The sequence below is a fragment of the Falco punctatus genome (genome assembly GCF_963210335.1).
Source record: "Falco punctatus genome assembly, chromosome: 4".
In the NCBI taxonomy this organism is placed as follows: domain Eukaryota; kingdom Metazoa; phylum Chordata; class Aves; order Falconiformes; family Falconidae; genus Falco; species Falco punctatus.
Window position 1 is genome coordinate 55,670,272 of NC_137583.1, and position 19,242 is coordinate 55,689,513.

At 44.6% G+C, this 19,242-nt stretch overlaps 1 protein-coding gene across 4 annotated transcripts in view; it reads left to right on the top strand.

Annotated features, from left to right (window-relative positions):
• The window catches only part of CRHR2 (corticotropin releasing hormone receptor 2), a 181,796-nt gene extending 163,206 nt beyond the window's left edge, over positions 1-18,590 (top strand). For all 4 annotated transcript variants that reach the window (XM_080387707.1, XM_080387708.1, XM_080387710.1 and 1 more), the window contains one exon: positions 1,872-18,590. In XM_080387707.1, coding sequence (XP_080243833.1) covers positions 1,872-2,012 — 141 coding nt within the window. In that variant the 3' untranslated portion in view covers positions 2,013-18,590. The remainder of the gene's footprint in view (positions 1-1,871) is intronic.
• Positions 18,591-19,242: the final 652 nt, after the last annotated feature.

Consider the following 19,242-nt stretch of genomic DNA (forward strand, 5'->3'; position numbering starts at 1 on the left):
TGATGGACTTGTCAGTGGTGGGTTAACAGTTGGACTTGATGATCTCAAAGGTCTTTTCCAACCTAAGTGATTCTATGATACTGTGTTTTAACTTATCAGGCCATCATTCCTGTTCATCTAGGACAACTAATACTGACAGTGTGTGGTTTGGGTGGGAAATACCTCTGCTATTAGAGCTCACCAACCCTTCTGAGCATCCATCAGACAGCATGTTGGAACTGGTCTGAAGTGGGGTTGGGGAGTGTGTGTTCCTCATGTTTTGAGTAGACTTCACACTGCACCTGAAGGCAAGCCACAAGCTATAAAAGAAAAAGAAAAGCAGTAGCTGTGTAGCTTTGGACAATTTGTTTCATCACCATCTTCCCTGCAGTCCCAGTGGGGACTATAGGTACACCCAGGATGGCTTTGATCTACCTCACTCAGGTGCTGATAGCTGAGAAGCTGTGTCAGCATGGGTTTCACATGGGCTGTGCAAGCTCATCCCAGGCCTTGCACAGTTGCCATGGTAGCTGGCCCATGTTGAGGGCGACTCTGCAACAACATCGCTGCTATTAATACCCAAGCTTTAGCCTGCTGATAGCAAAATGAGGATAAAAGCACTCCCTTACTTTTGAGGGATGCAGTGAAGATAAGTACATGAAGACTGCAAAACATTCAGGGTAAGATATCAATATCGTCTAAATTTAGCTAAATTTATAATCCAGACATCTAAAACAGAGCTGGTTGCCCAGACTCATTTCTAACTGATGAAAGGAATTAGGTATTTTTCATCTGACCACAGTATCTACCCTGCTTTGGACATCTGCTTTCGGAGGAGATGAATCATACCCTTTACCCATGCTACTGATTCTCTCTTGGTCAGGAAGAGAGCTGTGGGTCAGTGGCTGAGATGTAGTGTCTACATTATATTATTTATAACCTCATCCTCTAAACAGTTGTGTTTCTGGTAAAGGATGCCCTGGCTTCATATAGAGGTTGTATGTAAAAATGCTCTTTTTACAAAGCTGGCTGAATTTTAGGTTGGCAGCAGAATATCAACAACTTTTCTGAGTGCCGTGAGTACAATTACCTGTTGGCTGTCCAAGAAGCTGGTCCCAGATTCACCTAATCTAATTTTGTAGATTTACCTGGCCGCCTAGGTTAGGGATCTGAATGGCCCTCATCTCTATGGTAAGCAGAGATCAATAAGAGTATCCAAAAATTGGTCTTAATGTTTCATTCCAGGTTCTGACTTGGAGACTTCTCTGCCAGTGATTTGGCAGGAACTGGTTTCACTTTACGTTAGGAGTATCTCAGCCCTTCCCTCCCATTCTGTGTGAGGCTAGGATTCCTGTCACCTCTTTCTCTTGCTTATATGCACATATATCTGAGCTACAGTACCTGGGATCACTCTGTGATCCATGCAAAAAAATATGCACCTTAAGTTCAAAATTCATCCGACCTATTTGCAAGCATCTGCTTAAGGATGACCTTCTGTTGACTGCAGAGCAACTCAACAGTGCCTGTGAAAGATGCTTCCAGGGATTAGGTCAGGTGTGTCTTTGTAGTAGACACCAATGCTTAGTTAGATGATCTGTGTTTCTCCATATACAAGGGAAGCAGGGGCAACTATAGCTCCTGTGATAGGTCTAAGACCTCTGTCAGGTGCGCTCATCTTGAGGGCTTGACTCAGCTGCACAAGCCGAGGCATGCTTTTCCCAGAGTGCAGCACCCAAAACAATGTCAAGTGAACTAGATGCTCATGTTTAGGCAGCTGAATCAAGCCCTGTATGTTTCAGTGGCTTGACACATATCATCATTTGTCTGAGTGCTGTCTAGTGTCCCTCTACAGATACCCGAGTATTCTAAGTGTTCTTTTTTCTTTTCACCAGGTCCGTTCTGCTGCCAGGAAAAGATGGCATCGCTGGCAAGACCATCACTCCCTCCGAGTGCGTGTGGCACGCGCCATGTCTATCCCCACCTCTCCGACACGGATCAGCTTCCATAGCATCAAACAGACCGCAGCCGTGTGATATGCCCCGCAAAACACGTGCACTACCTGGTGGCCTTCAGGGTTCTTCTTTCTTCACTCTCCCCAGGCCCCTTTCTTCAGACTTTGTTGCTTTATTCTGCACTGATCTCTTTCGCAAAGAAGTACCATCATGTTTTTGTGGACTCTCATCTCCCATATTCATGATGCTGCTTAAAGGCAACCAGGCAAAAGCCTCTTGGAGTAGGCAGTGGCAAAACAGATTCAAAGAAGAAAGAGATTCAATGCTGACTGTGTCTTGTGGAAGTTCACTACAATACAAAGTCTAAAACAGCACACTGGCAGGAACAATTTTTTTCTCCTTTCTTTTCTTTTGTTTTGTTTTTCTGTTTTCCCCTTCTGTATTGTGGTGAACAAAGACTATTTTTAACATACTTCCCAACTTGCCTTGTATATTGATTCCCAATGATTTCAACAGTTTGGTGTATAGATAGCCCACCTCTTTCTTGTTTCTTTGTAAAAATTTCTTCTCTGCAAAACTGTCATTTGAGAACACGTAGCAGCAAGAAAAAGAGCGTCTGAAGGGTGGTGTGAAAAATCCTGATTTATCTGTCCTTCCCCATTTCTCCCTTTGATAGACTGGGAGTTGGCTATGGCATCGCTGGACTGTTTAATGCAGGGCACATTGCCTTGCAAGAACCATGCCCTGGTCATACACAAATTTTTGGAAAGGACAACAATATCTCTAGATAGCTCTGTAAAGTATCCTTATTCCTCTTAGCCTCACACTTTCGACACAATGTAAGTAGCTTTTGGAAAGTCTTTGGGGTTTTTTCAGCTAAGAGGATTGGGATGGCTAAGAACACAAAACATGTTTTCTGGGTTGAAAAAATATAAAAGGGAAGCACTGTAGAAATAATGATGAAAAGAGGTTGTTTGCATTATGAGGATAGTGCTACATGCTGCACAATTATCTATTGAGCATTTTGAACTAGAGCAGATGTATCTACTAGGCTTTTTATGTGATGTTCAAAAATACTGTATATTTTCAATAATAAACACTACTCTGGGTTGGTTTCAGTAAAACCAGGCATTGTTTTCTTTACTCTGGAAAGGAAGAAGACACCTATCTTGAGTGTTTTTATATCTAAGATCAGGGAAAGGAATCCTGATTGATAATGAGCCAATAAGAACAACGTAATGATAAAATCTGATCAAGAGGGCATCTAAATGCAAGGTGAATTGTCTCCCTTCTGAACTCATGGTGTTACACTGGATCCTTATCCTTCTGCACTCCCCTTCCCTCTACTGGGCTTTGCAACAGCAGAAAGAAAAAAGCAAGTTGTGTAATATATTCTCCATCACCTGTATCTGACCAGTGCTGGAGTAATTTGTTCTTACCACTTTAGCATGTTTATTTTTCATTCACATGTTTTAGAGTACTTCCAAGCAGAAGCTGGATTTAAATCTCCAGATTTAAATAGGTCTTTCTCTAGTTTTCAGAACTACATAGGGCTGGAAAATATCTTGGAAGACACTGATGTTAATCCCCTGCTTTTGGAGGCATCCTGTCCTAACAGCTCGAGCACACTCAACTTTGATCTAATTAGCAATGCATAGCAAATTAAATTAACAAATTAAAATTTTGTAATTTTTCCACCTCTTAACTCTCTTTTGGATTCATGTGCCTCAATAAGATAACGAAGGAAGGAGGGAGAAGGGAGATATCTATCTAGTTAGACCTATTGTGTCTGCCAAAGAGGAGGAGCAGGAAAGAGCCTTCACACATAGCCTTCCATGTGGCGTGCCAACTAGCATGATAGATCCCAGTGTGACAGAGATCCAAATACGACTGGAAATGTGCCTGCCTATGCCACTCACTGCTGTCAGTGCCCTGGGTTCTGCAAAGTGATACAAACAATCTTTGTGGTAGCTGGGAGACAAAAGCCTCTGATGGGAGAGGACTGTGTCAGTGCTTTTATCCATTGCGTCACAGTAGCAATGCGCAGTCTCCTGGAATTTTGTGTTTGAAGGGACAGATATACCTACAGGTTGGAAATGTGTGGATTGAGTACCTCTGTGTTTGCTGTCTCTAGGCCAGTTTGGGATGAAAAAGGGGTTTGCAATGCATCAGGTACTGTCAGAAATTGCAGGTTGTTGCTACCAGGTGTGTATTTTCATTTCACAAAAAATAATATCCTTTTTCGGGTTAGTATTTGTCCAAAGCAGATTTTCAGACCTTCCAGCGTTAGACCCTGTTTCAAGCTGCATGGTGGACATATAGCATTAATGGGATATTGCTTATGTTAATTTTGAAGTGATTGCTATGCTAACACATACAATACCTCTACTTGTTTTGCTGTGGAAGCTTTCTGAAGTCTGTCATTCCTGAGGTACTGACAGCCATGGCCCATTTTCTCTAAAGCCTTGTGATGAGAAACAAGCTTGAAATTCTACTGTGGGCCTTGTAAGAGCAGGATTTCAGACCTTCCCAGGAAGAGCAATAAAAAAATATTTTGAGGGTGACTTTTTTTTTTTTGGTCTTCTCAGAGAGCACAGAGCAGGGGAGAGTGATGGAGATAGGTAGGTATGGAACTCTAAACACAGCGTATCTTGGGGGTGGTGCATGGCATAAAGGCCAGGATTTGAGGGAAAAAGGCAGACTGTAGGTTATATCAGGCAAAGGCCTAGGGGGTGACTGCTTTGTGGCAGCTGGTGCAAGGAATGTCATTTACACCAGCTGAGAGTTTCCTATCTGAGATGGGATACATGGGGCTCAGTCTGAAGCTCTTCACATTATATATAGTGTGCTTTAGCTTTCCTGCACGTGGCTACCCTGTAGACAACCTATGACTGGTTTGTAGGCTGCCTAGCCTCTCAGTGAGCACCAAACCCTCCCAGTCAGCAACAAGAAGTGGAATATAGACAACTTGGATCTGATGTTCTGGTTCCTCTGGAGCCACAAGCTGAGGCACATGATATGTGGGCTGTCTGCATTTGCATGGTGGCTACCACCAATCTGTTTTTCAGGCTTACATTTCCAGTCTCTGGAGGTACTTTTACTGGTATCAGTGGAATTGGTGTCGGGCTCACTTTTGCCCTCTCAGTATCCCTTTTCAGTTCCCAATAAAGAGGCAATTCTTACCTTTGCTTTCTCTTCTCCACATCAAGGACCGGGCAGACCATAGGGCAATCAAGATCTTCTGATGAAAGCTGCCATAGAAACGGAGTGAAAAGTAATCTCCATGGAAATAGTGTTTTGAAGGCTGTTTCTTCTTCCCCCAATCTGTCAGCTGATCAATACCAACTTACTGCTCCCTTAAGCTCACCTGTCTGCCTGTGTCCTTCGTTTGGTTTTAGTAGGTGCAGTAAGATCCTGCTCAGTACCATAACTAGGAGTCAGTATAGCCCATGTTAGCTGTGAAACCAACCTGCCCTTCACCTTCTGAGGTTGAAGAGCTAGGACTCATCCTGAGTTTTTCTCACTGCTGTGGACGTACACCGAGCTCTGAAGTACAAGTGCAACGCACAACACAGTAACACTTTCACCGGACTGGCTTCTTTCCCCTGGAGTGGGATATATTCTTTTTCTTAATAGACACAAAATACAACTATGTGGGCATAGCTGCAGCTGCCCTTGGAGTGCCTAGCCAGAGTGAGTCACTATGATCCTTGTGCTGTGAAGCCTGCCCTTTGCCAGACAAGGGGCTTCACTAGTATTGTAGCAAAGGGACCATCTTAGTCGTGTGTCTCCATGACATCTAGCACCATATAGTTCTCAGCCACAACTGGAGTCTCAGGGGCAATGTAAATAACTCGGGTGAGTGTCACTGGAAGCAGGGACTTGTCCTGTAAATGGAGCACAAGTACAATCCAGGCACAGGATACTATTCTTCCAAAGACCATTCTAGTGGAACTCACTTGACTTTATATAGTTCTTCACCAGTCTCAGCTGGAGCTAGTTCCTTCTGTAATCATTGGAGAACTGCTCAGTGCACCAAGGTCCCTGGGGCTGTGAGGTTTTTATGCTGTCTTTTTTTAATGATTCAATGGTCTGATTATTCAGGATACCTGTGAGCAGAGCTACTGAGATGATCCATAGATGTCTTGGACAGCCAAGGGGAGTCCCTTAGCCACACATGCCCTCTCATGAAGGTGGAGACCAACTGGCTGAGGAGCAGCCGTGTGGAAAAGCACCCAGGGACCTTGGTGGATGCTGAAATGAACCCAAGCCAGCCATGTGGTCTGGCAGCAAGGATGGCTAACCTCAGTCTGGGCTGTTTTGAGGGAAGTGATTATTGCCAACTACTTTGCTCTCATTAGACCGCATCTGGATGCTGTGCCCACTCTGGGGGCCCCCAGTACAAGAAGACATTGATAAACTAGAGCAAAGTCAGACACAGGCCAACAAGATGCTCAGATCTGGAGCAACTGCCATGTGCAGAGAGGCTAGAAGAGCTGCCTCAGCATGGTGAAGAAGGAACTTTAGGTGGACTAACTAACAGCATGCCAGTACCTACAAGGGGGTTACTGTCATGACAGACCCAGGCCTTTCACAGTGATGCATGGCAGGAGGACAAGAAACAACAAAGAAAGGGCCAGATCAGCTATAAGGAGAAAGTTTTTCCTCAGGAGGACAGTCAAACAATGGGACAAGTGAGGGTGTGCAATCGCCATCTCCTGAGATTTTTTCAAGACCCAACTGAATAAAGTCCTGAGCAACTTGGTCTGTGATCATAGCTGAGCCTGCTGTGAGTTTGGACCAGAGGGATTTGGACCAGAGACCTCCTGAGGTCCCTTACAACCCGATTGATCCTATCATCCTAGTAGTAATACTGTCAGTCATTCCACTAACACTAGAAAAGAGTGAACATGAGCAAGTTTTGGCTGCTGTATTTTTTTCAGGTGTACCTCAGGGGTGTTGGAAATATGCTCATGACCCCTGTCCTCAAAAGAAGCTTCTTCCTTTGCCTTCTCCTGACAGGGCTGCAAAGATGAATAAAGTGACATCTCTTTAGAGAAAACTATCTCCCTTACTTTGTGATACCTATTAAAGCCCTATGTGCCTTTCATCAAAATAATAATTCACAGCACAGATCTGGGATGATTCACATGTAGCTTCTGGATCAGCAGGAAATGTCTCAGCTATGCCAGGAAAATGATTATGGATATGGTGGATTGATGACCTCTGTGTGTGTGTATGTGTGTGTGTTTATGTACCAGTGTATGCACATGTACGTACAGGCCTGATTGTGTGTGTATGTCTGAGAAGAAAACTGGTCAAGTTACTTTTGTTTTATAGCATAATATGTAGAAAGAAAACAAGGCTGCTTGTGTTCAGTGAATCATTATGGAAATGAACATCCATGAACACTTAAGTACTTGAAACAGAACTCATAAAAGCTCTTCCAGGAAAATGTTTGCAGTGCTGAGTGTTGCAGATAATGCATGTGCCAACTGGCAGCTGAGAGCAAGTGTAAGCTTATTTTGGATCTGGACTAATTGCTTACTTCTGACATTTTTGAAATCTTTTCACCCTCCTCCTTTGCAATAAGTCCCCAGTCCCAGCTTGCTGTGCAGACAACACATTGCCTCCTCCTGACCATTCTCTGTGGCAGACAGCAACGCTGCACTGCAGTTCCTTGGTTGTGGGGATATCAGCTAAGGGACTGGGTTTGAGTGCCATCATGCAGCAGGTAGAGGACAACCAGGTGATCAGGCCCAGGCAGCATGTGTTTCTGAAAGGCAGGTCCTGCTTGACTAGCCTGATCTCCTTCTACGCCAAGGGAACCCACTTAGTGGATGAGGGAAAGGCTGTGGATGTCGTCTACCTGGACCTTAGTAAAGCCTTCAACACCATTTCCCACAGCATTCTCCTGGAGAAACTGGCTGCTCATGGATTGGACAGGCTTATGCTTCACAGGGTAAAAACCTGGCTGGATGACTTAAATGATTCTTTGATTCTATGATACTGAGAAATCACTATAGGGATTTGTATCAGGTGGCAAATTCCATTTTAAATGCATGTTTTCATAGCCACCTCTGTCATCTTTTGCTTACAAGCAGAGCTCCAACCCCCAGGAGACACCAGTGCATCTGACACATTAAGTATCAGTATCAACTATTCCAGTGGTGCATGTGGGGACAGTGCTGGCCACCAGACCACAGTAGCACAGTTTGCAAAGCTAAAATGGCAGAAGAAAAGGGCACAGTGAAGATTTGCCATTCTTAACGGTCACCCGGCAAACCTGGCATCAGTCTGTTGGAGGGTAAGGAAAAGAGAGAGGCACAAGACCCAGAGCACCTGTACCGGGGAGGAAGGGAGGATGTGCCTCCAGGGCATAGAGGTCAGTATGGCTTAAGGACCAGAGAGAGAGAAGGGGAACCTGACTCTGTGGTTAGATGGAGGTCCAATTTGAGGTGAGGGTCACAAGGATGAACACAGTAAATAGCCAGTGTCCACTGGAGAGCTCTTCTCAGTGTGGGAAAAAGCTCAGGGGAGTCCAAGGAGAGACTATGCCAAGGCTTGTCCTCAAAATAAAGTCACTTCCTTTTAACTTTTCAATGCAGCGTTCTGAGATGAGCAAGTATGAGAAAGAAGATTTTGGACATCCTTTTAAAGCCTTACACCTGAACAGAAGTTCAGCTCATTGAAGGTCCCACACCTCTCCATAAGATCTCCTTTCCTGCTGGAAGGAGGTGGTGGAAGCAAGTCCTTCTTAATCCCTTTTCTGCTATGAACATGTTAGCCCTGACTAACACCCAGCCTTGGGTGAATTTCTAAGTGTTTTCCATTTAATAGATAAAGAAATCTTGCAGCAGGTTCTTTTGGGGATGGGCCATCAGTTGGTTTTGATTGAGGCAAATGGTGCTGTTCCTGTCACTGCCTCTTGACATGAAAAAATATTTCCTTCCAGAGTGTTAAGACAACTTTGCCATCTCCAACACTGAGCATTTGGCTGCAGCATGCACAAAGACGGGTATGTTCATGGTACTTTGAAGGGCACAGGAGTTTGCATGGCATGAGCTCTGAGCTGGCGGGGGGGCAGGAATGGCACATCCCTGAACCCATGGTATATGGTGCATAGGTACAACTTCCAGCCGTGCTCATCACCTTGGCTACATATCACACCGTTGGTAATGTGCTCTGCAATGGGATAAGGTGATGAGCTCAAGCGCATGGCTTTTGGGTAGATAATGTATTTTGGTACTGGGCTGAGTCAGTCAGGACAGCGTGGAGCAGGAGGCTGGGCAGAGAGGAGCTGTGAAGGTCTGTAACCAGCTTCTGACCACCCTGGTCTTTGGGCAGCCTCACTGTTTCTGTGGTGGTACCTGCTTCTGCAGACAGCCACCACAAGGCTTTCCTTTTAGTCTGTAAAGAGAAACAAAGTACTTTTGGGGTTGCGGTTCTCTGAGTTTGCCACCCAAAACCTAGTATTTCCCTATGTGGAAGGGTTCATAAGTGTGACGGTTTCATGTAAATTCTTCACATTTTCATAGATTAATTCACTTTATTCCCTTTCTCATTTAATGCCATAGAGCTGGAAGATAACAAGCACCTCAGGAGAAACTTCTGGAAGAGAAATAGCATACCTATAAATTGTGGAGTGATGGCAAAATACGTAGTTAAAACAAAACCATGTATTGTCTGGATGGTCCTGTTGGATTCTACACTGGTTTCTTAAGTTTCTCCACTTGCTAATTAGTGTAGCAGAAAGAAAATATTTTTGATTATTATCATTGCCATAGAGCACTGCTATAGTGACCTTAAGCTATGAGAAGCCAAAGCTTTAAAAAAGAACTCATAAAAGTTTAATGAGTTTCCCAGATGCTAACGAGCAAGCCAGCTTCCATGAAGGCTATCTGTGTTCAGCAGTCTCCACAGGCTGTGAAACGAACCCTCCGACCCTTTTGACACGTCTTTCCTCTGTGCTTCCAGGCTGCAAGGGGTCGTGTCAAAGGCTGAACCAATTGATTGCACTCTGGGTATTGGCATATGTCAAAGTGATTCAGTCCTCTGAGGTAGAAAAATGACAAATTATAAAGTTGTTGGCAAGGTCAGAAGAAACAGGACCAGCACTCTTCAGGCATGCGTTCCTTGGGGTCCAGCAATATCGTGTTGATCATTGGCCTGGTGGCTAATGAGCTGCCTCATCCAGGCTGCGCAGGGAATAGTGGTTAACTTGGGTCATCCCATACCGGCCAGCCACATCCAGCCTGAAAGCACATTTAGACAGCAGCAATTCTGAATGTCCTTCCGCTACCTTGCCTGTGATTTAGTAGCTGATTCATGTTGACCTTAGGGATGCTCACCGATTGCTGACTATACAGCTCAGCAGTTCAATCAGCTGCCGTGTCAGCTGGTAGGTCCTGACACATTAACTGATCACCTCTGACGTCTGAAACAGATTGCTTCTTCCTGGTGCAAGGGTGAGGCAACAGGTATGCTGACTCAGGAGCAGTATGCAACCAAAGTAATGCAGGCCACAGAGTCAGTCCAGCTGCTTGTTTGTGAGGTCTGGTGATTGCCATGGTTTCATCCATCTCAGGGATCCCTGCAAGTCTCTGCGCCCAGCAAACAGATGTGGATTGGCCTCAATTCTGTAAGTCATAGAATCATGGAATGGTTTATGTTGGAAGGGACCTTTAAAGGTCATCTAGTCCAACCACCCTGCAATGTGCAGGGACATCTTCAGCTAGATCAGGTTGCTCAGAGCCCCAAGCAGGTACCTGTGTGCAGGTATTTCAGATAACTCATCAAGTCTAGAACATCCTTTCTTTTAAAAGGATTGTGTAACCTTTTTTGGGGAAAAAAAAAAGCCAAAAAAAAGAAACCCAAACCAACAGAAATATAATTCTGTGCTGGTTTGCCACAATAACAACACTCAAGTGGAGCTGGAGATCACTTTGAATATCTAGTGATGGTTTTTATTAGCCTTCAACTTGGTTGTATGTATATGAGTACTCATGGCTTCTTGATCCTTCTGCTTACTTAAGAAGATGTCTTATGGCTAAAGAGTGACTCACAGACCAAGAAACACTTGGCAATCAAATCAAATGCTGGATTGGGAACAGGACCGCTACACACCATTCCCAGGTCTCCTGTAGACTTCTCATGTCACTTCAAGGAAGTTTCTCTCCTTACCTGCTTGTATTAGTTTCTCCTTGCATTTGTCTAGTTTGAGCACTTAGACTGGAAGCCCTTTGGGGTAGAGAGTTATCGCAGTGGCTGTCCATATAGCATCTGGCAACTAACAGAGTGTGGGCTCTTTTGTCAATGTGTAAAACCAAAATACAAAAAAACCCAAAATTATCTGAAAAGTGTGTGTACAGTTCAATCCACATCTGAAACCTAGCGTACAATACTGGGTTGATACTGCCCATCTGTGATTTAGCACAGGCATCAGCAGTGTGAGTTGTATACACTGTGCTAACAACAAGCCCCTGTGAGAGGTGGCTGGCTAACAAACACACTGTCATCCAAAAATAATGTATGTTTTTCCATGCTATTGGCCAAATGTGTATTGAGTTCTAAGCAATCACACAGGAAACTAATGGGATTTTCAACCATTCCCATATAGGCAGAGTACTTAATTCCCATCGATTTCTGGTGGAGCTGACTGCATACACTTAGAGATGCTCATGTATTTTTCAGTGTATACATGTGTTTTTGAAACACGTCTGACAGGTCTTCTGCAAATACCCCTTGAACTGGATGGGAAGGTTCTCCTGGACCTCAGCAGGCTTTGGCTGGACACATCTGTGTCCCGGCGGACAAAACCAGCCATGACAGCCAGCAGTGCCCAGCTTCTGAGTGCTACCACTGGTGCCAAGTCCCCACACACAGAAGAAAAATCCATGGCTTCATTGATGCAAAAGACTTAATCACAGCCACCGACCGGTTACTTTTCTGTTTTGATAATCTAAATCTGACCCACTGAAGACACAGATCAAGTTTTTGAACCCAATATCATATACCTTGGGAAAAGAGCAAGTGGGAGGAACAGCATTGCTCTTTTTCCTGAAGCCATTTCGGATTTCTTTGATGGTGGTGTATATGAAAATACAAAGAGGAAAAAAAATCTGTTATTTTCCACTTACACTTTTTAATTTGAGTGGGCTTTTTTTTTTTTTTTTTCATTCTTTCTTCAGATAGACAGTTTCCACTTTGCAGGGGTGAATATGTGCAAGTGGTACCATTTATATATCCAATTCCATCACCGGATCAGTTTAGGTAGCTGAACAACATGACATTTTTCCAATAGTAGCAAATTCATGTCTCTATTCTAAAGGGATCCCCAGAAGGGAATTTCACAGGACCTGAAGCTATTTGCAAAACTGGGTTAAATGAGGCAACAATTTTGACCGAAGGAAAACATTGTTCAAAATGCTGTTACTGATGATCAAGGACTGTGTTTCACATTTTAAAAAATTATCTTTTTCATTTTAAAATTGACCAAATATTTTAAAATAAAAGGGATTTTAAAAATAACTCCTACGTCAGATCACAGAAAATTCTACCTGGAATTTCCTTCTGTTTTTTCCAATTTCTTTGGCATTTGTGAGTTAGCAGAGGAGGCTGAGATTACTTCTCTGAATGACCACAGACTCTAGTCCTACCACAAACACCTTGTAAAGATGGGCTTGTAAAAATGGGAAATACTTACTGGTTCTTCTTTTCTCCCTTGGACACCACAGATGAAAGCTGCTTAACACATGTCCTGGTCAATCTGACTGCCACACACTGCCAGTTCCCAACAGGACACTTCTCGATGGCTTTCCTTATGCAAGACTGGCAACCCATGAAGCAAATTCCCTATCACTTCAGTGACCATGGTTCCTATGTTTCCCCTCCAACTTGCCCAGCTGTAGAGGAATGAAGCTGGGTTAATTAGCATGGATAATATACAACTGTGGGTTGGCTTCAGGGGTGGTGGGTTGGCCGATGTTGATAAGGTGCAGCTGTGGCTGGTTCTGTTAAGGGGTTGGGCAGCAAATGAAGAGAGAGCAGCTGAGGAAGAAGAGAGAGATGAAGAAGCAAGAGAAGAGAGAGCACACGCTCTGGAGGAGGTGAGACTAGGAGAAGGCAGCAGAGGGACTGTATGAAGAGTATGCTGGTATGAGATAGTAAAAGACCTTGTTGTAGCTTGATAGTCGGGAGAGTGCCATGACACCCAGCTAGCATGTAACAAAACACAGACTTATTTCAAACTCTTAAATCTGCATCAAATGTGGACATATTGGCATAAAGATGCTTTCCTGGCTTGTACAGCTTCCTACTAAGGACAGGATCTTTTATTAGATCCATTCATGCCACTAGAAAAGGTAAATGAGCTTTGGGCACCTGAGTCCCTCTTTGTCACATGCAATAAAGCAAAATTTAATTTGTCTTACAAGTAAATTTCTTTAGAAAAAATGTAACTTAGCTTTTTTAAAAACCTTTCTTCTCCTCCTTTGTCCTGCCAGGCTGTATGTAGCATGCTTTCCCTTTAAAACATTCAAGGTATTTTCTCCTGGGTTTTGCAGTCACCTGTTATCTGAAGAACTTCTCCCCTCAGAAAATGAGGAACTTGCTAAGAGCATGTCTTCCCCAGGCCACATCACACTGGTGTTCACTGGAAGTCTGAAAGCAAATACGACTATCAAAGGCAAGGGAATGTCCAGAGAACTAGAAGGACTGGCTAAATGCAGTGTGTCCATTTAGCAGCTGCCCATTCCATTAACTGCTCTAAAACCTCTTTCTTCTTTAGAGGCCTCACAACCCTAATTCCCTTTGGTGCTTTAACCTGCAAGCTATTTCCATGTGTTTTGGTGGCTGCTTTTCGCCTCAGTTTGACTTGAGATTATGGGTGAGTCCTTGGGAGAAACCTGCATAAATTTACGCTCCTGTATGTGTTAATAATCCTGCCGTCAGTTCTGCCAGGAGTCTGAATTCCAGCCAGTTCAGCACCCACTCACTGTATCCTCCATTTCTATTTCTCCAGAAACTTTATGCTTAATTTGTTGATCCTTGCTTGGCATTGTACTCTTCATTTCTCATGTGTCTAGTTCCAGAACAGAGACAGCCAAGTCTACTGCAGCTCTGAGATGCCTCCTCCAGCTGGTCACAGGAATGAGCCCATCGCAAGGGCATGAACTTTTATCGGGAGTGCAAAGAATGTGAACCCAGCTGGGTGTGATCCTGCCATCGGGATGTTCTTCAGGGATGTTGTGTTTTAACCCCAGCTGCCAACCAAGTACCATGCAGCTGCCTGCTTAGTCCCTGCCCAGAGGGGTGGGAGGAGAATCGGAAAGGAATGTAAAACTCGAGGGTTGAGATAAGAACAATTTAATAATTTAAACAGAATAGAAAGGTAAGAACAACAACAATAATAACAGCAATAACAACAGTAATAATAATAACAACAGTTATAATGGAAAGGTGGGGAAAAGGATAAAATCCAAAGGAAAAGGGAGAAAGGAAAACAGGTGATGCACAGTACAACTGCTCACCACTCGCTGCCTGATGCCCAGCCAGTCCCCAAGCAACGACTCCCAGGTCCCAGCTAACCAGTTTATATACTAAGCATGAGGTCCTATGGTGTGGAATACCTCTTTGGCTGGTTCAGGTCAACCTGGCTGTGTCCCCTCCCAAATTCTTGTGCCCCTCCAGCCTTCATGGTGGCAAGGCCTGAGAAATCAAAAAGTTCTTGACTTAGTATAAACATTACCCAGCAACAACTGAAAACATCAATGTGTTATCAACGTTGTTCTCACATAAGAGCCAAAACACAGCACTGTACTAGCTACTAAGAAGAAAATTAGCTCCATCCCAGCTGAAACCAGGACAAGGGATGTGAAGAAACTGAGTGCCAGAGAGAGGGATATGCAAAGAAATAGTGATTGAACTTGCAGAGTTCCCAAGGAGCAGTCAATTCACAGGCTGGAGCAGTAAGGACCAACCTACTGGGCAAGATGATTTGGTGAACAACCTGCCCAGAGGATGGGAGAGATCATTGAGCTGAGGAAAGGCTTGTTGAGACCAGAACAAGGCCTGGCTGTAGAAACAGTCTAGGTAGCATGCTGCAAAGACTAAATGGTTTGAAGGCATAGGAGTCTGCATGGAAAATAGTCAGTCCTGGGGTTGGAGCAGGGAAGTGATGCTCTTGCACTGGTCCTGAGCTCCGTCCTGTGCATGCAAAGTGCATTGCATGGGAGAAGTAGCACACAACAACAACACAAGCTTCCAATGCTGTAATCAATTAGATTGCTTGAAGGTTTTGTTTCAGCTTTGCTGATTTGCATTTTCTCATTTTATTAGTTACTCACTCTGCATGTTTTACATGCTTACTGATAAAAATCCATAACTAGAAATATGTCTCCACATTTGTGCTGTTCTCCAGGCTAACTTTCACCTTGTTTGCTCATCCTCATTGTTCTCCCCTACTTGATGTACACAGCTTTTCAAAGCATTTTTGCTTTGGTCAGCAGTGACAAATATTGAGAAGTTGCCTGCAAAGCAATACAGAGAAAAAGTTGCATAAAAACCTTTTATCAAAGTTGCCAACATCATAAATCTTCTAGGAAGCACGTAGTTCCCTCTCCTGCTGAACTCATAAAGGCAGAGATGTAAAATGAAACAGATCCAATCTGCCACCCACTCCAACTTGCTGTGTTCCTAAGGATTGAAAGGAAAGCCTCAAGCTTGTGCAGACCTGAAACTCGTCATATGACTTCTTCAATAAATCAGCCCTTCCCACATGTTCTGAAATGATATTAGCTTCTAGCCACAAGACATTTATGATTCATATGGGACAGGCTCCTTGTGAAATGATTACAAGTAGTCCCATCTGCAGCATAAAACCAAAAGACTGTGCAGTCAAAGTCAATTAAAAAACAAATACATCGGACCTCCTGGTCCCTGTTTCAGCAAGGAAGCATCACATCCTTTTCCCTATCAATTACTCATCAGCATCATTTTGAATGGTGTTATTTATTAGTTGTTCCTATCTGAATCAACAACCCAAATAATCAAACTGTCTCAATTCAGTTATTTTACTGTTTACAGATGATTTTGTTGGCATGACAGTGTCTGTATACCTCTCGAGTATGCTATACATATTCCATTTGTGCCCATATTGAAATGAGAATCTTTTGTTTACCAGGGCCAGATTAACATCTGTATCCTGAATCACACGAAAAACTCACTTTAAATTCTGCAGAGATCATGCCGAATGTGTGTAGATGTTATACAGAAGCCATTTGCTGCATGGGGTTCAAAATGGGCTTTCAAAAGGGTGGCAGTTTCCCAAGGATCTTTTTGTTGTATGACAGCACAGCAGCCTTCCTGGCTCACCTGTGCCCCAGCCTAAGGCGATATCTCAAATCCGTGGCAGGAGCAGTGCACCAAGCACCCTGGTTCCTGCCCCGCTCCAGGTCAGGTCAAGCTCACACCTCTCCATCAGGATGCACCTCGTTGAGAAGGACACCTAACTTGAGGCGTCAGTATGCAGGCGTGTCCAAGGAGCTGGTGTCTTCACCGTCATGGTGGGCAGCAGAGGTCTCACCCATGCAGTGAATACAGCCCAGAGAGGTGTTTATCCTGTCCACACTCAGATGTCTGCCTTTGGGTGACCCCAGCAGCTCCCGTGGGCTGTACTGTTTTCGTACTGGCTATGAGAGGAGTTTGGAGGCTGTCTCAGACACCAGTGAGTTACAAAGAGGTATCTCCTGAGCTAAACCTCAGAACTTGGTTGACTGACTTGTCTAAATATACCTGCTAAGTGCCACCTGAGATGGCTTAGGGTGCTTGAACCATCCGCGTGGGGTGGCAGGGTGAGAAACCAAACCAGGCAGGGCTCCAAAGGTGCTAGACACCCATCAGTCAATCACTTGTGTGGGGCTCTTCAGTGTCACAAGTACCACATTGCATCATCATTTTATATCAAGCCAAAGAAAACTACTTTGCATTCGCTTAACCTCTCCTATACCTCCTGCTCTTCATTTGCAGTCAAAATACTCTCATTATCCTACATTAGTCTCCCATGGGTTGTTGTTTTTTTTAATTTTGTTCTTTATCACAGCATGGGCCAGTACTAGGAGAAGAGAGAAAGCCTGCGAGGTTACGTCTCTCTCTGCTGAGATGACTGAACGGGCACAGTGCAGCCAGCAGGGACCAGCACACTTGCAAAGCAAGACAGATGTAGGCTGGGTGCTCTAACAAGACAAGCTGGCTTGAGCTTCATCTCACAGGCTGGGGTGTGAGGAGAGGAGACAGCAGCGAAGAGCGATGAGTGTGAGGTAATGAAGGGGTGGGCAAAGAGGAGCTCGCTGTTACGGTTCCTGTGGTACAAGCAGGTGTCATGTGCTGGGATCCCAGCCCTAAGGCGTGATTGCAAGGATAACAGAAAACCGTCTGGTGTTCACTGTCATCAAATTACTTCTCAGGAATGGAAAATAATGCATGTTTCTTTAGACAGAGACAGAGGCTGCTGAGGACTTGAGCGTGGGGATTTTTTGCTGTTTGCTTTCTATAAAATAAAAACTATAAAATGGTTATCACTCATACATAACACCAAGGAAAACATTCCACAGTTACATTGCAGGTTTCATTGTAAAACCACTGGCTTTGGCTGGAGAGATGAAGGAAGAAAACTTCATCAAAAGCAACCTTGAGTCTTTTCTGACTCAGCTTTCAGGCCGGCATGTGTCATAACCTCTGGAGCAGATACATGCCTGGTTGGCAAGTTAGAAGGTGGTGTCTCCTGTGAAGATGGAGATGAGAGAAGCCAATGGTCTCATCTCCAGCTGTCATAGAATCATAGAATCCTAGAGTGGTTCATGGTGGAAGGACCTTAAAGATCGCCTAGTTCCAGCCCCCTGCCATGGTCAGGGAAACCTGCCATGGGCCGGGACACCTGCCACTACACCAGGTTGCTCCCAGCCCCGTCCAGCCTGGCCTTGGGCACTGCCAGGGCTGGGGCACCCACAGCTGCTCCGGGCAGCCCGTGCCAGCTCCTCACACCCTCACAGTAGAGAATTTCTTCCTAATATCTCATCTAAACCTCCCCTCTTTCAGTGTAAAGCCATTCCCCCTTGTCCTATCACTACAGGTCCTTGTAAAAAGCCCCTCTCCAGCTTTCTTGTCAACCCCTTTAGGTACTGGGAGTTGCTCTAACATCTCCCTGGACCATCTCTTCTCCAAGCTGAACAGCCCCAGCTCTCCCAGCCTGTCTGCACAGCAGAGGGGCTCCAGCCCTCTGAGCACCTTTGTGGCCTCCTCTGGACCTGCTTCAACACATCTATGTCCTTCTTATGTTGGGGGCTCCAGAGGTGGACACAGCACTGCAGGTGGGGTCTCACGGAAGCAGAGCAGAGGGAGAGAATTCCCCCCCTTGACCTGCTGGCCACACTTCTTGTGATGCAGCCCAGGATGCCGTTGGCTTTCTGGGCTGCGAGCGCACATTGTCATAGGCTATGTCACCCCATGGATTCAAGCAGCATGTAGGTGGGACATGGCTCTCATCTGCCCAGCCTGGGAAACTGGCAGAGCTTGCATAAAGCCTGATTTGGAGAAATCAGCAAGGGCATCACAGACATTTCTTCATGGGTGAGCCTTTGTTCTAGATCCCACCATTCTCGGGGGGGGGGCGGGGGGGGGGGGGGGGGGGGGAAGGAGTCTTATGTGTCTCACTGTGCAATTTATAATCCTAGATATATGCTTTGTGATATTTCCAATTCCCCTAGAAATATACATTCCCTGGGTTTCCCATTCCCTACATGTCACCTGTTATTAGCCTGAAATCCATTCTCCAATGTGCAGGACAGTCTCAGGAGCCAGAAAGGAATATTTTATTAGTGGCATCATTACTATCCCTCATTTACAGTTCAGAGTGAAGAAAAAAGTGAACAGCAACTCACTGCCACTTGGAGGCAACGATCTTCCCATCAGACCTCTTGTCCATTATCTCCCATTCTCTAAATTAAAATTCCAGACCATGCTGCAAGCACTTTGAATATAATATAATACTTATTTACTTGCATAGAGGCTGTACACACATAATACCTTTTACATATGAATACTTGCCATTTTTCCATGTGTTGCAGAAAATAGGTTTTGCAGATTTGCTACCTCTCCACCTATGGTTTTGGATACTGCTAGAATCTTCCTTGTGCTCAGGTAATAGATTTCAACACTTAGCTCCTTTAGTGAAAAAATAAAATTGCTCATCTCAGCTAAGTTACAGAAACCTCTAGTGCAGCAAGTCCCCCCCTAAATAAACTGGGGGACTTTC